Here is a 23936-nt window from a genome sequence, read left to right as displayed (position 1 = left end):
TAAATACAGCTATATGACCATTTATGAGAAAGATCTACTTTGTCGAAAGAAATGTCAAGCAAGAGTTAGTTTCACAAGTAACTAGTTACTTTTTATTTGCATTAATCAGGAAAGTAATTTTCTCGTCTCTCAAGACATAACAAGTAGTTTCCCTACCTTGGTCAATACTGGAAACAAAGTATTGAAAGAAAGTTTTTCTAGGCCCTGCTCATAGGGGAAAAGGTTTTCTTGAAGCTATTATACAAGTCAGTTGTTATGATGATTTATATTATTTAGTAAACATGCACATCAGTCATGCAGACACAAGGGTGCAGGTTTTAAACACAACCCCAGTTTGTCCGTCTCGCATAAACAGACAAAGATTATACTGAACATCCACAGATTTTCTTTCTGCAGCAGGAGGCAGCAGCAGATACTGTATGAACAGGTGTGCACTATTTTTTTTCCATCAAAGCTAACAGGAAAGACATTAACAGGGTGAAAATGAATAATGTAGTTGAGTGTTTTGAACATGTCTGCAGTGCTTTTGCCAGCGTGAGACCTGAGAGTAAAAATCCACTGTGTGCTCGATATGTGACAGATGACAGTGACATTAAATTCCTTGTTTTGCATGGATGTGACATTTGAAGTCACGCAACAAGTAAAGCATCAACATAAAACAAATTATGGTAAAATACAGTTAAACACAATTAAAATCTACTCAATCCTCTAATAACTTCCAAACTGTCTTTATCCTTTCAAAAGAGTTGAGAAGTCACTCTTGTATTTTTACTCCTGAATATTTCCAAAGGCCCGACTGACTAAGAAATCCACTGAAATCTTACAGGCTATATTTTTCTGAAAGAAGAAAATATTGCAGAGCTTTAGCATTAGCATATTCCAAAAGAACCCTTTACCATTTTGCAGTAACATTTTAAAACCTGCCTACTTTTATTAGAATTATTAACTTAGAGACTGAAGTTTGTCTTAGCGTGTTACTTTGTTCAAAAGTGAAAACAGTTAAAGAGCAATAGAGCTGCTGTCTCTGTATGTCCGCTCAACTGGCATGATCGTTAGCGCTGGCATTAGATCTTACTTTTTCATTAAATACCTGTTTACTAGAGGAGAAGATCAGCTATCCTCAACTGCTGTTTCCCTTTCACTCAAAGTTCCTTTTTAATTCTGAACTATCTCAGTTCACCTGACAGCAGCATGAAAGATGTGCAACTGCAAGTAACATTAGCTGTATCCTGCTTTAGAGTCAATCAGCAGTCAGTTTCTTGAGAAAAGAACTAAGTTCCTGGTAAAGAGCATCTTGCTTCCTCTCTGTATGCAGTGTGAGTCTTACCGAGTTGCCTTTGTTCTGTGCCAGACTCTGCTCCTGCTGCTCCGGGGTGATGGGGGAGGACCTCAGAGGGGGGGAGAGGGTGAGGTCTCGCCGTAGAGGCCGTGAATCCATCTTCTCCCCCTGTCTGTCCAGCTTGTGTGCAGAGTCCTTCCCTCCCTCCCTCCCCTCCTTGGCCTCCCTCCCATCTCGGTTCTTATGCCGCGGTCGCTGCACGGCGTGCGAGCGTCCCTCTCCGTGCCCGTGCTTCTCCTCCCCGTGCCCATGGGGCTTGTGGGTAGTGGAGTCTCTGGGCTGTAAAGGCTTCATCTCCATCTCGTAGTTGCTGATTTTCTCCTCGTCCTGCTCCAGCAGCCGGCCCCCCCGGCCGTGCACGGCCCGGTGCCCTGAGGTCCAGGAGGCCGATGAGGATGACTCTGTCCACCTGTCCCCTCTGGCCTGTCTGTGATTGGACGAGCCATGCTCCCGCGACTTGTGATTGGAGGAGCTATGTTTGTGTCCATTGGTCCGGCTCGCTCCTCGGCCACCGACCCCACCTCCACCTTTGGACAACATTCCCCTCCTTTTGTCCTCGCTCCAGCTGTTGGCCCGCAGGTACTCCCCTTTACCTCCTCCACCACCTCCTCCGCCTTCACCTCCCTCCATCAACACCTGAATCTCAGTCTGCCCTCCTCCCCCACCTTTTTCACCCCCGCCCTCCTTCCCCCTGTCCGCGTGATCCACGGCAGTCTGCCGGTGGAAACGGGCGCTTTTACTGCGCTGCGTCGGCCGGGCAGGTGGAGGCGGGGTGTGGGGTGGCGAGGACGAAGGCGGACTGAGGTCAGGGGTGGCGGCATCATTAGAGGGGTCATCGGAGGCTGCGCTTTTCACGTAGAGGTCCGGACTGTCGGCTGTACCGGCGCTACTCGATAAGCCCTCACCTTCTACCTCGCTGGACACTTGACGTTTGGGACGCTGCACCTCCATACCTGCAGGAGACACATGAGACACGGCATCACTTTACAAGGAAGGAAAAGAGGTGGTAACAGGATCACAAAGACTCACTGATACATGTGGCCCCATGGAAGAACAACCTGGCAAATTACAGGACTTGAAGGATCTGCTGCTGGTGCCAGAACCCACAGAAGACTAGTAGAGACACCACTGAAGTACATGAAGGAAATCACAAACTTTTCTAAGTGTATTAAGCATCAAAGTGAAAATTTTTGAATGTGTAGAAACATTATGTTGTATGATACATCTAGGGCACTTGAGTTTTATTTTGCAGAAAGAAAGAATGCTAGAACTTCTGATCTCAGGAGGAAGGGCTTGTAATACTGCTTCTGGACACGAGAAGATGATCAACATTTCTCAGACTGATAAGAGTGGGACAAGATGACGTCACAGTCTTTTCAAAAGCAGCAGAGGAAGATGGCCCAAAACTCCAAACATTTTGGAAAGAAGTGCTGGTCAGCACTCTTAGTGAGCAGCCATTATCACCAGCACAAACACAGCTGTATTTTTGTGTGGTGATTCCAGGAAGAAATGTAATCGATTCCCTTAAAGTCTGAACTAAGTCTAAAAGAAATGAATGCAAGTCAATGACATGTCCTTGAAATGCAACACGAGTATGCATCTGTACTTGCTATTTCTTAGCTCCAAACTTAAAGATACATTGAACTTGTGACTTACCATAAACTAACTCACAGGATGCCACAATGTGTCAGTGGGTCAAGTCAGCAAAACATTTATTGACACAATATGAAGCAGGAGGCCATAATGCTATGGCGAATTGGTGGACTAATAGCCTGAAATTGCTGTGGTATTGTCTATATATCAGTGCTTTTTGAAGCGCGTTGAGGCAGGCAAATTTGCATGAAAAGGGCCATAAAGATAACTGATTTATCTCTGGATATTATCTATCTTTCCAATAAGTATAAAAAAGCATATATCAATGTGTGTTTTAATATTGCAGTTTTATTTATGAAGAATATGTTAGATTATAATCTTTTAGCTGATCAGCTAAAAACTAGAAACTTTCACCCTCCACTTCAGACTCCATCAATTCAAAATGAACAAGGTTGAATGCCTGCAAGGTCTCCACCAGACAACTACAAGTATCATCCATAGTGACGCACAACCCATTAGTAGACCTCATGGTAACGTTGTGTACCTCACTGAGGATGAAAATGCAGTAGACGGTGCACACGTGAGGCTATGAATACTAGGAGTAAAATCAGGACATACCATGTAGTGGAGTTAAAACATTAATGTTACCCCTAGTTTTACGGTTTTGTTATTTATGGATGCTATCTCCCAGATTAAAATGTTAAAAGACCCATTCATAATTTTCCAATAACCTCCTCTCTGCTTGAAGAAACAAATCATAACTCTCTGCTTTCACTGCTGACCACCTCTTACCCCGTATTCATCTTTCACTCGGCCCCTCTATATATTCTTTAAATCTTTGTGCATGATGATGATGGTGATGATGATGATGATGATGGCTCTGACATCCAAACAAACATGCTGTGAAATGTCAGCACCGATGCTATTTGATAGAGACTCTCTCAGAATCAACATGGAAAGTGTTTTTCAGACAGCAAAAGAACAAGGACTATCTCAGGATCTCACGTGCGTGTGCGTGTGTGTGTGCGCGTGCGTGTGTGTGTGTGTGTGTGTGGGGGGGGGGGGGGGGGGGGGGGGGGGGGGGGGGGGGGTTAGTTTGGCTACCTGCGGTGCTTCATAGGTGTGAGTGACACAAACAGAACCACAAAGCTGGAGGGTGGCCGTCACTGACCTTTATCATCATCCCACACACACACACACACACACACACACACACACACACACACACACACACACACACACACACACACACACACACACACACACACACACACACACACACACACACACACACACACACACACACACACACACACACACACACACACACACACACAGGTGTCTTGTTTGTTTACGCATGTGTATGCTCACGTGTTAGTTTATACACGCCTGTTTGGATGAGCGTGTGGACTTCACTGTGCTTGAACACAGATGTGTGTTGCATTTCAGGTGTGTGTGTGTGTGTGTGTGTGTGTGTGTGTGTGTGTGTGTGTGTGTGTGTGTGTGTGTGTGTGTGTGTGTGTGTGTGTGTGTGTCTGCCTGTGTGTCTGCGTGTGTGTCTGCGTGTGTGCGTTGTTCATCTCTTCCAATGACGGATTCCTTAATTGTTTGATATACTCACAATACAAGGTCTTTTAGTCATTGTGGGGGCGAAAACTCAGACCCCATCAGCCCCCCATCAGGTAATCTTTTTTTCTTAGAAGACATGTCTTAAAGTTATACTACATCAGGCACTCAGTAGTGATGGTTATAATAGTTTCATTAATGCATCAATTTAATGAAGGTATGCCTAAAAAACCTGTTTATCATCTAAATAGCTTATGGGTTGTAAGGTAGTTCTGTGGACGACTGTGGCTCAGCTGGCAGAGTAGTTCATCCTCCATTTAGAAGTTGCTGGTTTCATGCCCCTTTAAAGTGTCTTTTGGCAAAACCTACATAACACAGCATAGTGGCCATTGACAACAATTTTTGTAAATTGTTAAGTATTATTACACAATCTAATGAGACATTACTTGGACTCTGATCAAATCATAAGCAGGGTTACACTCACTCCTTCAATTCAATGTTGATTTCAATGAGATAGGGCCAATCTAATTCACATGAGTCAATTTTAATTGGAATCATGTTTAGCTGGATTGCTCATGGTCCAGCTAACAACACTGTGTAAAGCTCTTTGAGACTACTGACACAGTGAAAATGTGTGTGAAAAAGTGAAGTTGATTTGTCATGTAATACAGAATAAATCCATTCACTTTGACAGTGAATGTAATAATTGAGAGTCACTGAAATAGCAGTCCAGCTTGGTCAAATGTTGTGTACTAACCATTGTTAATGTGTGTCACGTATTGTTCTCTGCATGCATGTTTGTGTAGTTTCATTACCAAAACAAACAAACAGCACCACTAGTGCCCCAACATAAAAACTACATTGTTTTGAACATTTCCGCTGTTTCATCGTTTTCAAAACGTTTAATGAATCTTTTTTGAAACGAAAATGAAAAAACGATCCATTTTCACTTGAAACATTGTGTAAATGGAGCCCAGAATAAGAATTTTGCATCATCCAGAAATCTGTGAAAGGAATATTGCAATGGACTGTCTGATATTTATTTTATTTTGATGTTGATCTACTAAAATGTGGATTATGGAAATGTATGTTTGATTACGTTTGAGATACCCCAAAAAATTGGCAGAATTACTGTGTGTACCCTTACAGACGAAGCAATTTTTAAAATCTTTTTAACAGATTGTGTGTTTGTGCTGCCGTGCTCTCACCGTTTCCTGGGTGCTGGAAGGAGGGAGAGAACTGCTTGGCGGTGACCCTCGCCATGCGACTCTCCTCCTGGGCCTTCTGAGCGGCTCCCATAGCCGCCTCCGCTTTGCCCTGAGCGTGAGCCGTCCTGAAAGGAAGGAGACAGCAAACTTTAACTTTCAGCACTTTAAAGATAGGACGCAAAGTAAATCCTTGGATGTATGGTCCACACAATATTTTCTTTAGGAACAAAGTGAAGCAGGTTGGAAGGAGATAAGGAAGCAAGTAGAAGAAAAACGTGGTCCAATATGAGAAACTGACCTTTAGAGTCATAGAAATGTCAACTGTGCACCACAGTAGTTATACCTAGAGCATTATAGTAGCAAAATAACTTATGCATGCGTGTAAAGTTGTGTGTTTATCTTCATTTAAGTATTCATGTTGATCTCAATATGTGTCTAATTATATTTGTGAGTCTGCAATGACATTTGGTTGTGTATATTTACACAGATTTGTATATGTCGATCAGAATTTTGATTATGTGTGCATGCGTGAAGGAATATGTGAGCATGGCTACAAGGACCTGTAAATGTCTGTTTTCAGCTCCCTCCCAGTTGCTGTCTTTGTACAGATAGATTTCACTACTCTTAGCCTGTGACATAAATTTGCCTGTAATTATGGGTTTTATTTGCCCTCAATGAGAACTGCCAGGCTCTTCCTTTTCATCTACACCAGAGCTGCACAATATATTGCAATTTTATTATAAATGCAATGTCAACATTTGCCATGTACACTGTCTCAACTGCCAAAAATTATATGTTTGCGTAAACTGTGCATTCATGCTCTGCCTCTTGACACATCAGTCAGAATGTAATGGCGCTCTACTGTATTGGATCGTGTTGTTAATAAACAGGATGTCTTTATATGTTATTTACCATTTCTACAATAAACAGTACTTGGTGGAAGAAGTCTGAAGCACAAAAGTCAAGGAAAAGTTAGATGAAATGATTCCTTACAATTCAATTATAGAAGATATTTTAAACATTTTAAAGACTATGACTTCCCTCCAAGTATCACCCAAGAGAACTGGTCCATGAACTGCAGATTGAGAATCAATCCTCTTTGAGGACGAGTTACAGTTACAATGAAAGGATCAAAACAGCTGTTGGTAACAGTGAAACTGCAAAAGGGACAAATTCAAGAATAATTAAGTTACACTGAATAAATACGAACACTAAAGTAGATAATATCAATGTGTTTGTGTCTTGAGATTTGTTTTTAAATCAGTTAGTCACACATTTTTTTGTGAATACAGTAAATTGTGCTTGGTTTGCATTCACCTTTGCACAGTTAATGCGAAACATCATTTATTGCAGTTGAGTGTTTTGCATGCTGATACTGCAATATAATTTGCAGAGTTAGTCCACTCTGACATTGTATGACAGTTACAATATTTACAATTTGAGTGGGTGCATATGTGCAAACGTGTGTGAATATGATTTAAAAGGCACTGTGCATCAAAAAAAGCTAGAAATTATCTTTTTAAGAACCTGTAGTTTTACTTAGCCAAAGTATTTCTACTTAAGTACAGAATCTGACTACGTTTGCCAATGCGGATTATTTGTAGAAATACACTAGGGGGAAAAATAAAGTTACAGAGCCAACATTTTTGAAAGTCAAAAGATTGGAAACCATTCGTTAGGGCTGCCTCTATGGAGGTATAACTGTGCCATCTGAATGAGTCAGAATTTTTTTTTGCGGCTGAATTTTTTTGCAGCTGAATCTTTAGACATGTTGAATTTTTATACACTGAATTTTTTTAGACGTTGACCGAAAAATCAGAGTAAGAAATTCGAATTCAGACTCTGATGTCACTGTTTTACTTCCATATATATGCCTCAGGCAATAGTTCAATGACCCTTAAGCATGTTTGGGCATGAATGAGACACTTTGGTCAGTGTTACAAAACCTGTCTTTCCTTCTTCTTACTATGATAATAAAAACACATTAACATCGATCACACTGTCACTTTTGTGTGGATTCGTTCTCCTCGAATCTTGTCATTACCACACTGTGCATCACTCATATCCTGACTTATCGCCTCCATTGTGTCTTGTTAAGGCCGACGAATCTCATTTTAAAAGACACCTGAGCCAGAGGGTGTGACGCAAGCGCGCCAAAGCAGCATCAACATATCACATATTACATGATACCCCACACAGTGGACAATTACTGCGGAGCTGCACCCTGACGAGTTAGTGTGCATTCATCTGTTTACAGGCGCCATCATCTTTTACTTCAAATTGTGTTTACTATCATAAAATAATTCATCTCGCTGCCTGTCAAGCTTTTCACATCCTCTTCATCTCTCTAACAGCTCATTTACAGCCTCCTTTTCATACCCCCCCAGTTCTCCCAATTTTTCTTCCTGCCTCTCTAATTGCCCCCTTTCCTTCTTTATAACAAACCCTTTTCATCTGCCTCTTATCCCACCCTTTTTTCTTTCTCTCTGGTTATATCAAAAAGATCTTTTCTCTCAATTACGACCCTTCTTCTCACCGTCATCTCTCTATTTCCAGGCTTCTAGCTTTTTCTGGCTTTTTCCAAGGGCCCTCCACTCGTGTAGAATAGCCTCTCCATCCCTCCTCTCTCTCTCTCTCGCTCTCTCTCTCTCTTCGGGCAGTAACAGTCTTGATGCAGTGTTGCATGTCGATGGCTATTGATTTTTTTTTCCCTCTCTGCCTCTCTTTGCCCCTCTGCCAGCTCTACTATGCCAGGTCCACAGAATCCCCAACACCAACATGCTGTGTGAATGCACGTCTGCTGGCTGTGTGGGAGCTGACGCATAAAAGGAAAGAAGAAAAGAGGGAGTGAACCTGTTTCATCTGTTACAATCACACCTGAATGGTGAATTTTATTAGGGGAATTCAGAAATATGTTCTGCATGTTAAAAACTGCTCCTCAACGTGAGAAGACCGAACCGGGGTTTCACTGTGTGGAGTTTGCATGTTGCATTATTGGTGGCGTGTGTTTTCTCAATAAGCCTGATTTACTAAGATCCTGCATGAAGGGAGAGAATTTATATGAGCATGAATGTGAAACGAGCAGAACACAGAAAGAAATGATTGAATAAAGGATAGAATAAATAAAACAATACAATAGCTTTTAGACTAACAATAGAATGTACAAAATAATGAAAGATTGAACAACTAATAGGGAGCATGAAAAAGAAAAGAACGAACAATTGATAGAATGGACAAAACATCAGAATGAATGAAGGAACAATAGAAGAAATAATATAGCAAAGATGAAACCACAATTAAAAACTAACAAATGGCCAGTGACATCGTTCAGTTTCCCTGATAACAGCAGCTATAAAAACAGATTCCAGTCATTGTCAGTTTGATTTGATGAAGATGTGAAAACCACCTCCAATACGTTCCTCTGCAGAGATTATTTTACACCTGGAAGCTTTATTACCTTTCATAGGAATTCTAATGTACTAAGAAGCAACTGTGAACATATACAGCTTTCATCCTTCCTTCTCTCAACTGGAAACATGACAAGAAGCATACACTCATTAATCACTAGAATTCAATATGTGTATTGATATTTCAAATGTTAGAGTTCTGTTATCAGTGAGATTAAAAAGTCTCTCAGATCACATCAATTCCAATTTATATCTCCTCTTTGCATGGTTTAACTTTGGTACGGGGGTGTCTTTTCCTCTTATTCACAAGTTTCAGGTTCAGGAAACAACCTGTGTCTGGATGAAACAACCGCCCAAAGCAAAACGACCAGCCTGTTTGAAAAGTAAGGTCTTGATAATACAAACTGTCCAGAAGAGCAGAGCCACAGATGGAGGATGAGATGAGAAGAAAAAATGAGGGACAGAGCTAGTTGAAGATGAGGTATTAGAAAGAGTAACAACAGAAAATGAGCACAGGATGAGGATGACTGGAGGGGGAGACTAAGAAAGAAGATGAAGTTCAAGCTTGTTACGTAGTCAACATTAATGAATCACTGTCATGTTATTTGTGAGACAGCGTAATTACAGATGTGTCTGTTAAGTCTATCAAGTCGACAAGTTTCCTGAGGAGAGAGCACCAAAGCTCAAAATAGGTTACTTAGTAAGACTCGTATTTCCATGTATTCAGCTTCCGGTGATCATCAAAAATTATTACATCAGGTGACACTAATAGCAAAGTTTATTCTTGATAAGATAAATATATAGTTCATATTGTGTATCTCGGGAAACTCAATATCATCAACTCAAATAGCAATGACCTAAAAAAGGTCATTGCTAATGTGTGCGTTTTTTACATTTAAATTTTGTCCATTTCAATTTGCTTGTCCTTTTTGTTTGCATTGTTGATCATGTCACTATTTACATCGTTTTGTGAATTTCATAGATATTGGGATGGTGCAGGTTGTTTAAAATCAGTTGGGGTTTTTTAAAATCTAATTTTACCTTTATTTATAGAGTCATTGACACCCAAGTTCTCATTACCAACAAAGTCCTGTTATTGGTAAAAATGTATATTTAAAAACTTGACATTGAATATGCAGTAATACACAGAGAGACAGTATTAAAGGCTGACTTAAATAAATGAGTTTTTGTGGTTTGAAGAAAAAATGCAGTATAAAAGATGGAAGGGTGGAAAAATGGATTGGTCCATAAGGACTGGGCTCTGCTTTGGAACAGGACATATGCATGGGTGCTTTGAGTTCATTGAAGACACTCTGACAGATACAATCTGACAAAGAAATATCGACATATAAAACGCCACATGTGGCACCTTGAAGTGGACGGCGCGAATAAGCAAGGATATCGGCACCGAGAGGACGCGAGCGATAAGGAAGGACAGTGGACCAAAACAAAGAGGAGATGAAGGAGATACTCACAGGGGAGGACGAGCGAGCACAAAGGAGGTGAGGTGAAGAGAGGGGCAGCGAGAGGAAGTCTAATCCAGGACTCACGCACTAAGCTCCTCCATCATCTCTGTCAACGCTCTGAACCAGCTGATGATGATTATGATTCATATCTCACAAAGCTTTCCGGTTGTGTGTGTGTGTGTGTGTGTGTGTGTGTGTGTGTGTGTGTGTGTGTGTGTGTGTGTGTGTGTGTGTGTGTGTGTGTGTGTGTGTGTTACTGTTGTGGAGACAAAGGCATTATACAGACTTGTCACTCTTATAGAGACAAATATGAGGAAAGTCAGTCTGACTTTAAAATGTGTCTTTTTCTTAAAAAATAAAGCGACTAAGGTTTGAAGTTAAGACGTACTTACTGTACACTTTAAAGTCAAGGCATGAATGTATAAAAGGTGCGTTTTTGTTATTCTAGACTTGTGAGGGCACCAACCCAATTGCAAAGTATTCCATGGGGACATGTGGTACCGGGAGGACAAAAATGAAGGTCCATATAATGAAAATCAGTAATTTCTTAAATGAGGCTTGGCTGGAGTTAGGCTATGGTGAAGTTTAGGTGAAGGGTTATGTTCAAACAAGGAGTATTCATTGCTAATTTTACAGTAAATCTGCATAAAATAAATGTCAAGAATGAAACGTCCCCAAAACACATAAAACAGGTTTGTGGCTTGTGGAATATTCCTGTCGTTCTACACCTCATTAAACACAGATCAATTGAGACTCGTGATTGTGGAGACAAAAAAATTGATTTTAAGGTTTGACAAAGGATTCCGCAAGAAATAATTAAAGGCACAATACAAGAATCTTAAGTCGTGCCTCTATTTTACACTGGCTGGTAATGTTGAGTGCTGCTTCTGACTTTCATAGCTGTAGGTCTTCATTTTGGTTGGCAGTGGTAGACGTGTACGCCTTCTTATGATGTAGACGACACCACGCTATAGTTTTCCTTGGATGTATTGCTGAATAACCACGCAAATGTAAGGGACGCATGAAAATGCTTTTAATGCTGAAACCATCTCCACTGTATAACGGGAGCATAAATGGGAGTTTGGCTGCAGGACATGAATGTAAGTCAATGCTTTGGCCCTGAAATGCACGAAAACATGTTGGTGAGTGTATGCTTTCATTTCTCATGTAGTGAAGACCTCACACTCTGTGCACACATTTGAGGACTTGCCAACATTTTGGGGAATCAAACATAAGTTGTCTCGAGGGTAATTCGGGACTCTTGACTCTGAAGACTCTGTGACACATTAGGGGACATCTCTCCGGGAAGTGAGTCAGTGTAACGTCCTCCGAAGTAATGGAAACAGTGTGTGCGTTGGGCTTTAGGCTCGCTGATGAAACCAGGTCACGGGATTGCAGTGAATGGCTCCGTCCACAAAGCAGAGTGAGTCACTGGTGTATTTATCTGGTACTAACTAATCACAGGTAGCCTGATGACACATCAGTTAGATCAGCACATGTGACAACAGTAATCAGGATGCATCAGCCTGGTTTACACACACACACACGACGAAACACAAACAAAACAAATGCTGGATTTGAAGTCATGCTTTCATAGATAAGCAGAGAATAAAGTATATAGCTATATGCTATAATCTTTTGGAGGGCAGCTGCAGCTCAGTTGGTAGAGAGAGTCATCTCTCAATCACAAGGTTGTAGGTTTGATCTCTCTCCTCACCTGCACAGATGTTGAAGTGTCCTTGAGCAAAGCACTGAAACATCACCGTTGGTGTGTGTAAACATTGGTGATTGGGAATTACTATGTAAATTCCTTTGGGGACTGTCTGATCATGGATCATTAAGGAGCATTTACACCTTTACCACAAAAATGTATTGTAGTTGTATGAGAAAATGCAAATGCGACACAAATTGGATGAAAATGAAAATGCATGCTGTTTTGTTCCAGATAACCAGAGAGGGTACCTCACCAGAAGTGTGAAAAAGGCCACAAGTTGGTTAAATGTACTAAAATGGTGTTAAGAGTGACAAGGCATGAGGGAGAGAGAGAGAGAAAGCGAGAGAGAGAGCCACATCATCCTTGAACCAGTTTCATCTCTGAGCTTTCATTTTGCTCCAGTTGAGAGAATTGCTGCAATTATCCTGTGACTGTTTCACCTCTCAGGGTTTCTCCTGGTGTTCCACAAGGAAATACCCTGCTGAGCTGTTCTGGGACTCAGAGAGAGAGAGAGAGAGAGAGAGAGAGAGAGAGAGACCGAGAGAGACAGAGATAGAAATAGGCTGTCCTGTGCAGCAGTGAATATGGGTTAGACTGTGTGTGCAGAGGAGCTGTGAGCCAGGCCATCGTTTATACTGTACATACAGTTTGGCTATCTTGGCGTGTAGAGGTGGATTCCTGCCATTATCCTTCCAAACCAGCAACCTGCATCCCTCTACCTGGCCCCTATTATTCACAGCCTCTTCCACTCAGTTGCTCATTGAATTGGTAAAATGTGCACGTTCCCTGCTGCTCCTGCTGACAAGACTCGGCAGCGTGTTGAGATCTTTATGGTGCCTCTCTTTCAAATACCTGTTTTGAGACGCCGGGGAAACCCGCTGTGGTTTTTAAACCTGGTATAAATTTAGCGCCGGACTATTTCTGTTTCTAGGAAGACAACATGAATGTGCATGTAGCATCCACTGCTTTAAGGGGAAAAGAGGTGAAACACACCAAGAAAGTACTCTCAGAAGAAACTTGTTTTATCAGACACCTTTTAGGTGTTTTTGCTTAAAGATGTAAATCCCAGGCATCTAATAAAAATAATCAAGTTAATTGCTGTTCACATGTTAATCATAATTATTTATTTACATGTTTGTAATATAAAATGGACAAAAATCCAATATAACTCGATAAACATCACAAAACAATGTTTATCAGGACAACAAAAATCAACAAGAAAATTGTAGGCATGTAATATTTCATAAAGTGTTCATCGAGTAGATTATCCATGCAAATGTATCAAAAGAAATTGTAAAGCCTGAAAATTATTTACCTAAATCAATCATTTACTGTTATGTAATGTTCCATGTTGTTGCTTGGTTTACAACTCAAATATCTGCACAAGTAATTGCTCTCTACATCGTAACTCAAATAGTGTTTACTTCTGCTTAGCAAATGTAAGCACACAGACCACTCACGTGTCTTCATTCTGCTGGGTCTTCAGTTTTACTGCCACGAGTCCCTTTAAGCTCGTTGTGTATCAGAAAGTGGGTTTATCTGCTTTAAGCATGCAGAAAGTGTCACCCTACTTTAAACAAGGACACTCCGTCCCTCCCCAAAAATAATTCAACCACTCCCCCTTGTGCCTGAGCTCCTGCTGCCCTCCAAACATCTGCGCATCCTCTCTCTCAGCATACACTAGCTGAAGTTGAGCAGTGTTAACACCCGTCAGAGCTTCAATTTATTGTATTTTCAAAGGTTTCAAGCTGTCAGGTTCAATTACAACTCCTGACACAAAGTAAAACCATGGCATTGTTGTTTTAAATTATGGGGGAAACCATGAAAAGTTTCCAAAAATTCACAAGAAAACAGGAGAAATGCTTTAAGTCTGATGGCCCCTGCAGACCAGAGTCAATTAGTGGCAGGTATGTTGGGAGGTTTTTTGTTTTTTTGTTCAAGCTACACCAACTTACTTACATTTACTAGTAAGGCTCAAAGTAAATGGTGAGTTTATTACTTTTCTGATGAAGCAAATTTACTTTATATTGCACATTCCCACAAATACACAAATCTAAATGGGTGGCAGACAAGGCAGGGTTGCTAGATCAGACAGATTTCCACCAAATTGAGCTTGTTTTGGCTAGAGTTTGGCTAGAGAAAAAAAAAAACACATTGTGCACGTTGATGAAAAAAATGCATGCCGCTTTTCACAACATGGGGAAAGTTTTTTGCTGTACTGTATTACCAACACTTTTTTTGATGTGATTCATCTGGTCTGTTTTGATCATTATGAGCATCTTTGTTTTATCAGTAATTCAGCATGTGGGGGCTAATGTACACCACCAAAGGGGTGGGGTCACACCCGGTAAAACCAAATCATCATCTTATTGTGGGACTGAATGATGTCTTCATGTTTTCATATATGAGTTATGATGGTAGTGAGGTGAGCAGCTGCAGCCCACTGTGGTCGCGCCACTCAGCAGAGGAGTGTCATCAAGACTAATAGGATTGCATCTTTTCTTATTCAGCTCATCTTGCAAGCACACAATTCACACACAGCTGCATTCACATACTGCACAAGTAATCTTTTAAGCATATAAGCATAAGTAAGTAAGGTTTGTTTGTGAGCAAGAGCCTCCAGCTCAGACTGTCTGCACTCTCTGTTAGCACTGTTCACTTTTCATAGAAATCCCTCTCTTTCGCTCACTCGTTCTGTATTTTCCTTTGTCTCTTTCGCCTGATACTGTTTCTTGGTCAGTATCATGTGTTTTCTCCATCTTAGCCTTTTTGAAAACTCAGTGACTGTTATAGAAAATAGGTGACCCGATGCTGAACGCACGCAAACACATACAGCCTACATAACTTTCAGTCATCGAGCGTGTGGTCAGAGTATGACACGTTATTACAACATTGATCTGTTCCAAGGTCGACTGCTAATCAGACAGTAAAGTTAACCCTTTTTCAGACAACTACTTCATTCATTGTCAGACTGCTTGTCCCTCTCTTTAGCAGGTCTGTTTCTGTTACACAGACCAACCCAACTGCATAGTGAAGCTCGGCCGAATCTCGGCCTTGTTTCTTTTATTCACCTTCATTTAACATGTACAGGCAGACAGATCTCTAGCCGTGCAGCTCAAGTAATGTTGTAAAAAAAAAACAACACAAAAAGCTACTTTAACACAGCTTCATGCTGATTTAGGATGATTCCAGCTGCAGGGTGAACTCAGCACAGTGTGATCTGACAAGGAAACAAGGAAACACACAGTTGGATTTTATGCTGAGGTTCACAACGTCACATTTTATCTTCAAGGACAAATAAAAGTGAGAAAAAAAAAAGTTGGATCAGGCTCCGTTTTCACAGACCAAATGTATATAAACACTTTTACAAAACATAAGCGATCGTTAGTTGTATTTTTTAAATCTGATTTTTAACTTTGATTTGCCTTTTATTATTGGTAATTTTCCAATTTAATTGCTGTAAAAAAAACAAAAAACAACTAATGTCACAGGCACAGTCTCTTTGCTGAGACTTTTATTTGAGCCCAAAAATCAGAAAAAGTAGTTTTGGTGTTGGTTCAACAGATGGTGTGAATTAGTGGTTCCAAACATTTTTTCTTGGAGGCTCCCACAAACTACCTTTGATTTTTGAAAACAGTGAAGCCAACAATCCTCAGGCACACTCTCAACAACATAGTAAAGCATTAGCTTTCAAAATGAAAGCACTGACAAGTGTCCCAGGTCTATTTGAGATTGTAATTTCAGATGCCACCCATGGACTGCTCATGTATCTAATACAAACATTTAAAAAAACATGAGTAATAACAGCAGTTATAACAGCAGACAAGCATAGCAGGAGTTTTTTGGTTGTTTTTTTTTGACAACTGTGGCTGAGTTTTGGTGTATTTTAAGTTTAAATCTGCTGATCAGGGGGACATTCACTTTTTTCAGAGCACAGATTCAACCCTGTTGCTTTTCTCCCGCAGAGCTTCATCCTGCAGGAGATTTAACCAGCGATGGTCCCTTCACAGTGTGGTTCTCTGACCTTTAGCCACAACCTTGAATAAATCTGGTCCCTTTTTTCACTGTTGATGTTCAAGGCTTTCGATAGGATATTGTGGCTTTACTGTGCTTCTATTAAAAAACTGTCAGCAGTTCAATTTTGACCTTTTGTATGACTTCACTGAACCGGCTGGGATTCAAACATGAATTACCTGTGAGGTGGGATTTTATGAAATCCAGATAGTAAATAGTAAATACACTTTACTTATATCGCACATTTTACCGCTGAGCCATCTTGACCGTTGGTGATACCTGTATCGGTGGGTGTCCACAAACCATCGGACCCTTGCATAGTTGGACAGGCTGAGAGGGGAATCGAACAGAACAACCTTTGCATTGAAGGCTGACCTGCTCCACCAAATGAGCCACTGCTGTCTCCTGAAGTAACTTAACTGAACTAACTTTGTATTTCTTTCCTTTTGTCGGCACTGTTTGCAAACAGTTGCACAAATCAATCACATATTCTTCTTTCTTGCCCTTTTTTCACTGACAAATACTGTAAAGATAAAATATTCCACATTTTCCAAGGAGGAAATTCTTGAAAGTTAATTCATCATAAATCACAATCCTGAAATTTGTTTTCTCGTGAGACTCTTTCCACAGCCATTGTCAGGGAGCTTCAGATTAAGGTTAGCAATAAAACACCACCAAAAACCAAGTTGAAACTCCCTGATGTTTGCAGACCAATATATAGGGAAGCCAGTGTGTTCAGTGTCATTATTGTATGACTTTCTTTTTCTTATCCTTCCTCTTAGATTGGAGGTTCAGTGCATTCACTTTCACTCCGTGGCATAATACTCCCAGGAAACCAAGGACTAGTTGAAATGCAGCAGATGGACGCTCGTGACAAGAACATCATCTGTGACTTCAGGTCCAGAAACAACAAATTGAACTGCTGAGACAGGAAACCTTTTTTTTATGCATGTCTAAAGGTTTCCACCCACTGTGAGGAAGGCCGTGGCATGTCCATTAACACCAGAACCCAACGTGTGCTCATTGTTTTAGTTGAATGGGTAGAGTTATAATGAGAGATTGTTCTCATTTCCATTCTGCAGGGGAACTTCTTCAAACACTGAGCGGCCCTGCACGGTCTCGCTTTGCTTGCCGCTCCACTTGTTCTGCAACCTCCTTAACCCTAATTTCACTTTAACCTTAATCCTGTTCTTAATCTGTCATTGATCTCAATTATGATGTGGATTGGAGCCAGCCACCCGGTGTTTACAGGCCAAGCACTTTTCCCTCTATGATTTATATGTATGGCTCCTTTACTGGTGAGAGATTTGAAAGAGGTATATGGAGGATCCTGTGGCTAAAATCAAATGACGCTACAGTAATAAAAGCATTAGTTAAACTCCTGTTCACCTCTATATACAGAAACAACATCATTATAATTGTGAGCCCCACTAAACTTTGGCAAGATAAGCCTTAATATGGATTAGGTTAAAGACGAATTGGGAGCTGTGTCTTAATGGAGTCAGGTAGACAATTTGAATCCCTGAGCACGGAGTTAAGTGTAAAACTCAACTCCACAATGACATTTATGCTTTTTTAACCTCACAATAAACAAATATTTGACCTTTGGGTTGGAGGAGTTACAACATTTTAGGATTATTTAAGGTCATTGGATTACAGCATTATTGGGGAAAAAAAAGGACGACAAATATTTCGCACAGTGAATGCAGTCAGTCTTTCTATCATCTTGACAGTGGAAATGTGGGAAGAACAAAAAAGACTGGAGCTCCTACCTGGAGAGTGCGATCTCGGCCTTCTGCCGAGCGATGTCTGCCGCCTTCTGCGCTCCCTCCACGGCCCGGTCCACCTTCTCTCTGATCTTACTGGCTCGCAGTGGGATCAGGTTCTTCCTCTTGCCGCTCACCAGGATGTTCTGCTTGTACTTCCCCTCCTCCTTCGTGCCGTCAGGAAACGTGGTGCAGCCGTAGCCATGCCGCTTGTTGCTGAGCCACTCGCCCTCGTACTGCAGCCCGTCAGACCTCCGGCTCACGCCGAACCCAGTGCGCTTGTCATTCTTCCACTCCCCGCAGTAGGTCTCGGTGGCTGTGGCGTCCACGTCATCATCGGCGACGGCCAACTCTGCGTCTGCATCTCCGAGGCTGCAATAATGGAAAGTTACGTTGGAAACGTGTTTAAACCAGCAATATCTTCTAAAGTTGTCGATTGTTGATTCAAGTTGGTGGTTCACAAGATAAACTGTCATCAATCTGCTCCGGACCGGCATCAATTTTAGAATAAGTTAAATAACATTTAACATTCACAGTGAGGTGCTGGTCAGAAGCTAAGAATTCCTTCATAGTAGTAGAATGTATAAAATGTTTACCATATTTAGATGGTTTTTGCTGAAGAACGTCTGTTATCGCACAATAACGTACCCTGTTTTCAATTTAACATGAAAACATGACAGCTGATTGTCAATTTGGAGCACCGCTTAATGAATTGATTCACACTAGTGAATTAGAAATCCATATCAATGCATATGTGTAACAGCACTTGTGGTGTAAGTTCAAAATATAGAAATTTTAAATACATTTTAGTTTATTTGGAGTCACTTTATGAATAGTGGTCATATTTCCATCGACAATATCTATAATCTATGGTATTTTTACTACTCTCAAATGTCAAATAGGATGCAACAGTATGTGAAGGCTAATGGTTGACCAATTCCTAATGAACCACTTCTAATAATGTTAGCATGGCAGCAACAATAATTTGTATAAATCAAGTTTTCAAATCAGAATGACAACAAAGAAACACATCTTTTTATGTCTTAAAATTTGGAAGACATGATACGTTCACAATGTCTCCGGGATATTTCCCATATCTGTGTTCCCGTCTGTTCATGTACACTCCTGCACGGTCAGCTGCTGCACAGTCCCCCCCTTGGTAGAAAATAATAAGAGTCTGCTGACTTGTTTTCATTGGGCCTCCATGGGCTCATTCGTTTGGTATGTATTTCCCTGTGGTATCTTTTCATCACCCCTACAGAGGATTTATCTCTGTAATATGTTCATAACATGCATCGTTCAATGCTGAAGCACGCTGACCCATCTGTAAATAATTCATTAATAGACATACATTTGATGGGTATGAATTATGAATGCTGTATCTAATATGTATGTTAGTCCTTACTGAAGCTTTTCTGTGCCTCTTTACAGCCATCATGTGGGGGGAAAAAGCCGAGAAGTTTCTGTGCTCATCAGTCCTGCCAATAATTAATCAGACCTGATAAGTTGTCGTCAGCCACTCTGCCAACAGAAAGGATAAGAGCTGGTGACTCCTGCCGTCTCGTAATTGGTGATTTAAAAATAATCCACGTCAATCCAAGATACTTGGAATTTGACGCCAAGCTTTTCCAATAGTCCACAACCGATTCTCCACATCGTGGCCAAAGATGTTGACGTTCATGACAAAAGAAGAAGGCCGGAAAGTTATCATTAGGCACCGTGCCACGAGTCACCGGTAAACTGACATTTGACCCATTGGCCACTTAGGAGGGCATGCAAATCCATTTTAAGGACGCTTAAGCTCTGCAGGTGCTCGTTTCCTTGAATCTGTGTCCTTCAGATAAAGGACAGTTCCTTTTCACAGCACGTCACTTCATTACCTCACATGACACAGTTAATATTTGACACACAAGACACGTTTGAACACGTCCAAATGTCATCACACATTAAAACAGCAGAGAAAAGCGTTTTCTCTCTAAACAAAATGTAAAAAAAAACAAAAACATTCTGTGAATGTAAAGTGAAATCACTGCAAGCCTTTAACAGTAAAGATAGGCACGCATAATATTCAATTTGTTACAGATTTCTTATCATTCCTCCAGCTGATATGCTTTTTGGGTTAGGATTAATATTGTTGTATTAATATTATATTGTATTAATTAACTCTTCTCTGGCCTATCCTGCATAGTAATTGTGGAGGAGAATAGGGCTCTTGCTCTGGAGATCACTAGACCGCAAGCACTATTCTCCTGGTGGGGTGACCGGAGGTCCAGGTGCAGAAAAAAGACAGAGAAACATATGATATCAAAAACCACCTCATTTAACAGGATTTTTAGAAATTGTGGAACCTGTCTGGATGAGGATCACTGGATCCTCATCTTGTTTAGGGCCAGGTTGTGGTATTCAGAAAATACTAAAGCGGCTTGGAGTGCATAAAAATTTGTGTAAACTTGATCATCAACCATATGGCAATTTTCTTTCTTTTTCTTTTTCGTTTGATTTGGTCAAATACAGATTTATTTGCTGTAACACCGCAATACATGTGAAAATGTCCTCCACCAACACGTCCAACTCTATTGTATCACATTTCATATGGTGCTTGAGGGGGCTTCGTGCTCCTTCAAATCAGTGCATGTCAAACACAAGTAAACAAACATGGAAACAATACTGTTTCTGTGAGATCGTTTTGAATGCACACAAAAACCTTGATTTGATAACTAATGATTGCATGTGATATAACTTGTGTCATTATTCTAAACTGATAAACTACAAGTTGCACATTAACTGAAAAAGAAATCTATTTGCGAGCATGTGCAATTTAAAATGTTTTACAAAGGATATCAGGATCATTCAGGCCCAGATCAGTAGAGAGGGTGGAGTCATGTTACATCATGAATCCCTACAACGGAAACTGACCCCCTGGTTGGGGGTGTGAAAGGGGACAGAGCTGCCTGGACTACTTTGCTTTACATGTGTCAAAAGTCTTCTCTGCATTGGCCATTGATTTTTGTGTAAGTTCCAATGGGAAACATGCTAAAAACACTATACTCATTGTTGAGTGTACATTCACTTTCGGTTTGTCATTCAGTGTGCAACAATGCACCATATTGTTTGGATTTCATCTCACAGCGTAGTCTGGAACTTTCATGTTTTCCAATATTTTGGCCTGAAATGGGGTAATTTGATGAACTTCAATTACCTGATTGTAGAGTTGATATCCGATGCTGCTGAGGACACTGTGCTCATCCCAGCCTCACTCCTAAACGAGCTCTGCTTAGACCTCTGCGAGGCCAGAGAGCTCCTGGACTCTGACTTCCTGAGCTTGAGCCCAGACAGGATGGACCTCCGAAACAGGCCACCTTTCCTCTTCCCCTTCAGCAGCTCAGCCTCGCTGTGCGCCGTCAGCACGAAGCCTCCTCGGGACACCGCAGGGCTGCTGCCGCTGCTGCCCGTGCTGCACATGGACACACTGGTGGTCAGGGTGCCGGGTACGGGGGGAGGACCAGGAACGACTGCCCCGGTCCGGTCCAGCAGAGCGGTGCCGTTGCTGTGCTCCGAACCCGAGCGGAGAGAGTTTATGGAGGTACGGAGTGGAGAGCGGATGACCGCCGCCATGCCGTAGGGGACACTCTGCCGGACTCCATAGCCATGTCGCATCCCACCAACCCATTGGCCCTGAAATGTTCCTGGAGAGAAAAGAACAGTGATACATTAAGCCTTGAGTAGTTTTCAGCAAATTTATTTCATTATGATTGAATTATTTATTGGGTGATGACACATATGATCTAGTGCTAGTTTTATCTGACCTGGAAAAAAAACAACTTCTTTCTCATGTAATTGAGTTACATTACTAGTTCTTGCTCATAAAAAGTACATATTTAGATACTTTGGTGAAGTCATTCATGGGTTATTTTTATTTGTTGTCTTAACTTGGGCCTGTTTTAATGCTGTCCTGAAAGCTGTATCAGCAAACTTCTCTACAGACGGTTGTGCAGTTTCTTTACTGGTTACTACAAATCAAAGTAACTTCCGACTTACTTTTATACAACTTTCAATAGCCTGCCTTACAAAACAGGGATGTTTAACACATGAGCTGAACAATGGGCACTGTGTTTGTCAGTCTAATGAGTCACTCATTAAGATTATCTAAAATTACATCAGTTTGTGGGTGGAAGATAATCTGGATATTAGGGCTTTTCGAAAGAAACCAATTTATAAATTAATGACAACGAAAGGAAGCAGAAAGAAAATGGATGAGATAAACTACCAACCTAAACACGGACAGCAGCAGACAGGAGTGATAATAGTACATTTTTTGTTCTGCGTATAAACTGTAGATACTAATGCTTCAATGCTAATGGTACTCAGAGTTGGACATCTTGCATATTGCTGCAACTGAGGAGTAAACAAAAGTTTAGTGAAATGTTAACAGAGCTGCTCTTCGCTGGAGATAAAATTTTTGTGTCGTGCTAAAGTTGGCAGGAACTCTGCAGCTGTTTTACTATTTTCATTTATGACAAAGCAACAAATAAACAGAAAATTTTTATTTTATTAATTTCAACTGTGGATTTGTACCTAGTTTTTAACTCATTACTGCCAAAATGAGTGAGGTGAGAGTAACAAGGCCCCCAAAGATTCCCTCTGAGAAATGCTGCAGACCCCATCTTCAATCTTGGATTCCTCAAAACATACAGTGAATCCAACAAACATACAAAAAAACAAGAGTGTTCAAAATGAAAGCAATTTCCAACTCTGGTCAAGAAAAGTGTCTTCGGTTGTCTTCGACATGGGCCGGACCCCAGGTTGAGAACCACTGCTTTATCAGGTGGAATGTTGAGGAGTAGTAAATAGGAGTGCCTGTGTCACGTCGCTCCCATTCATTGACACTGAGCTTCTGCCTCTGCCCGCTCTCCTCGCTGCATAACAGTCCTTGCATCTCCATGTTTGCTGAAAAAAGTAGGCCATCTGTGTGTGTGTGTGTGTGTGTGTGTGTGTGTGTGTGTGTGTGTGTGTGTGTGTGTGTGTGTGTGTGTGTGTGTGTGTGTGTGTGTGTGTGTGTGTGTGTGTGCGCATGCTTCTGTCATCCCTCTCTCTTACACTCAAATGGAAGTGTGTATGTTCCAATAGGAGGGCAAGTGATCCATCCCGCCTGCCCGTACCTCTGATGTAACAGCACTCTGATTCATTCTGAAGCAAACGCACTCGCTCTAACTTAACTAAATGACCATATAAGGACTGCAACCACGTTCTACGTCTCCATTCGCAAACACACAAACATTTCCCTTGTGGGCTCAAGTGTCAGTAAAATGGGAAGTGCTGAATGAAGCTGATCTCATAAGCCAATCGTATTCGGAGACACACTCCAACGGGCACGCACGCACGCACGCACACACGCACACACACACACACACACACAATGCTTTTTAAAGCTCAAAACGCAGGGGTGATAAACATGAAATTGCCCCTGTCATCATAAGATCTTCTGCCTCTCGTCCCTCATACCTGCACACACATAAACAAATAAAGACACTGTGTCACTGACAGCTGGCCAGCACATCTGGCCAGGCCTTTGTATTCACATCAGTACACAGCTGTACGACCATATTACGACAGACAGATCAAAGAACACACACGCAAGGGCACACACAGAGACATAGACATACACAACAGCTTGATAGGATTATCATTTCATTAAATGTCCGGAGGAAATCTAGAGCACGATGGTGAACCTGAGGGCAGAAGAAGAAAAAGGATGTAGATACAGACAGAAACATTCAGAAGTTTCCAGAAAAAAACCTTAAGACATAGAAATAGAGAGTAACAAACAGATGATCAGAGGCAAACCAATGAACCCTTGACTACG

General features: G+C 41.2%; 1 protein-coding gene across 1 annotated transcript in view; it reads right to left on the bottom strand.

The window, feature by feature from the left end:
- The window catches only part of jph3b (junctophilin 3b), a gene marked incomplete at both ends in the record, with an annotated part of 51476 nt that overhangs the window by 10804 nt on the left and 16736 nt on the right, over nt 1–23936 (bottom strand). Inside the window, 4 exons of the mRNA XM_080475867.1 lie at nt 1328–2292; nt 5707–5831; nt 18080–18445; nt 21273–21759. Coding sequence (XP_080331993.1) covers nt 1328–2292; nt 5707–5831; nt 18080–18445; nt 21273–21759 — 1943 coding nt within the window. The remainder of the gene's footprint in view (nt 1–1327; nt 2293–5706; nt 5832–18079; nt 18446–21272; nt 21760–23936) is intronic.

Source organism: Lipophrys pholis (genome assembly GCF_963383615.2).
Source record: "Lipophrys pholis genome assembly, chromosome: 11".
Lineage (NCBI taxonomy): Eukaryota > Metazoa > Chordata > Actinopteri > Blenniiformes > Blenniidae > Lipophrys > Lipophrys pholis.
This window is presented reverse-complemented; position numbering and strand designations above follow the sequence as displayed.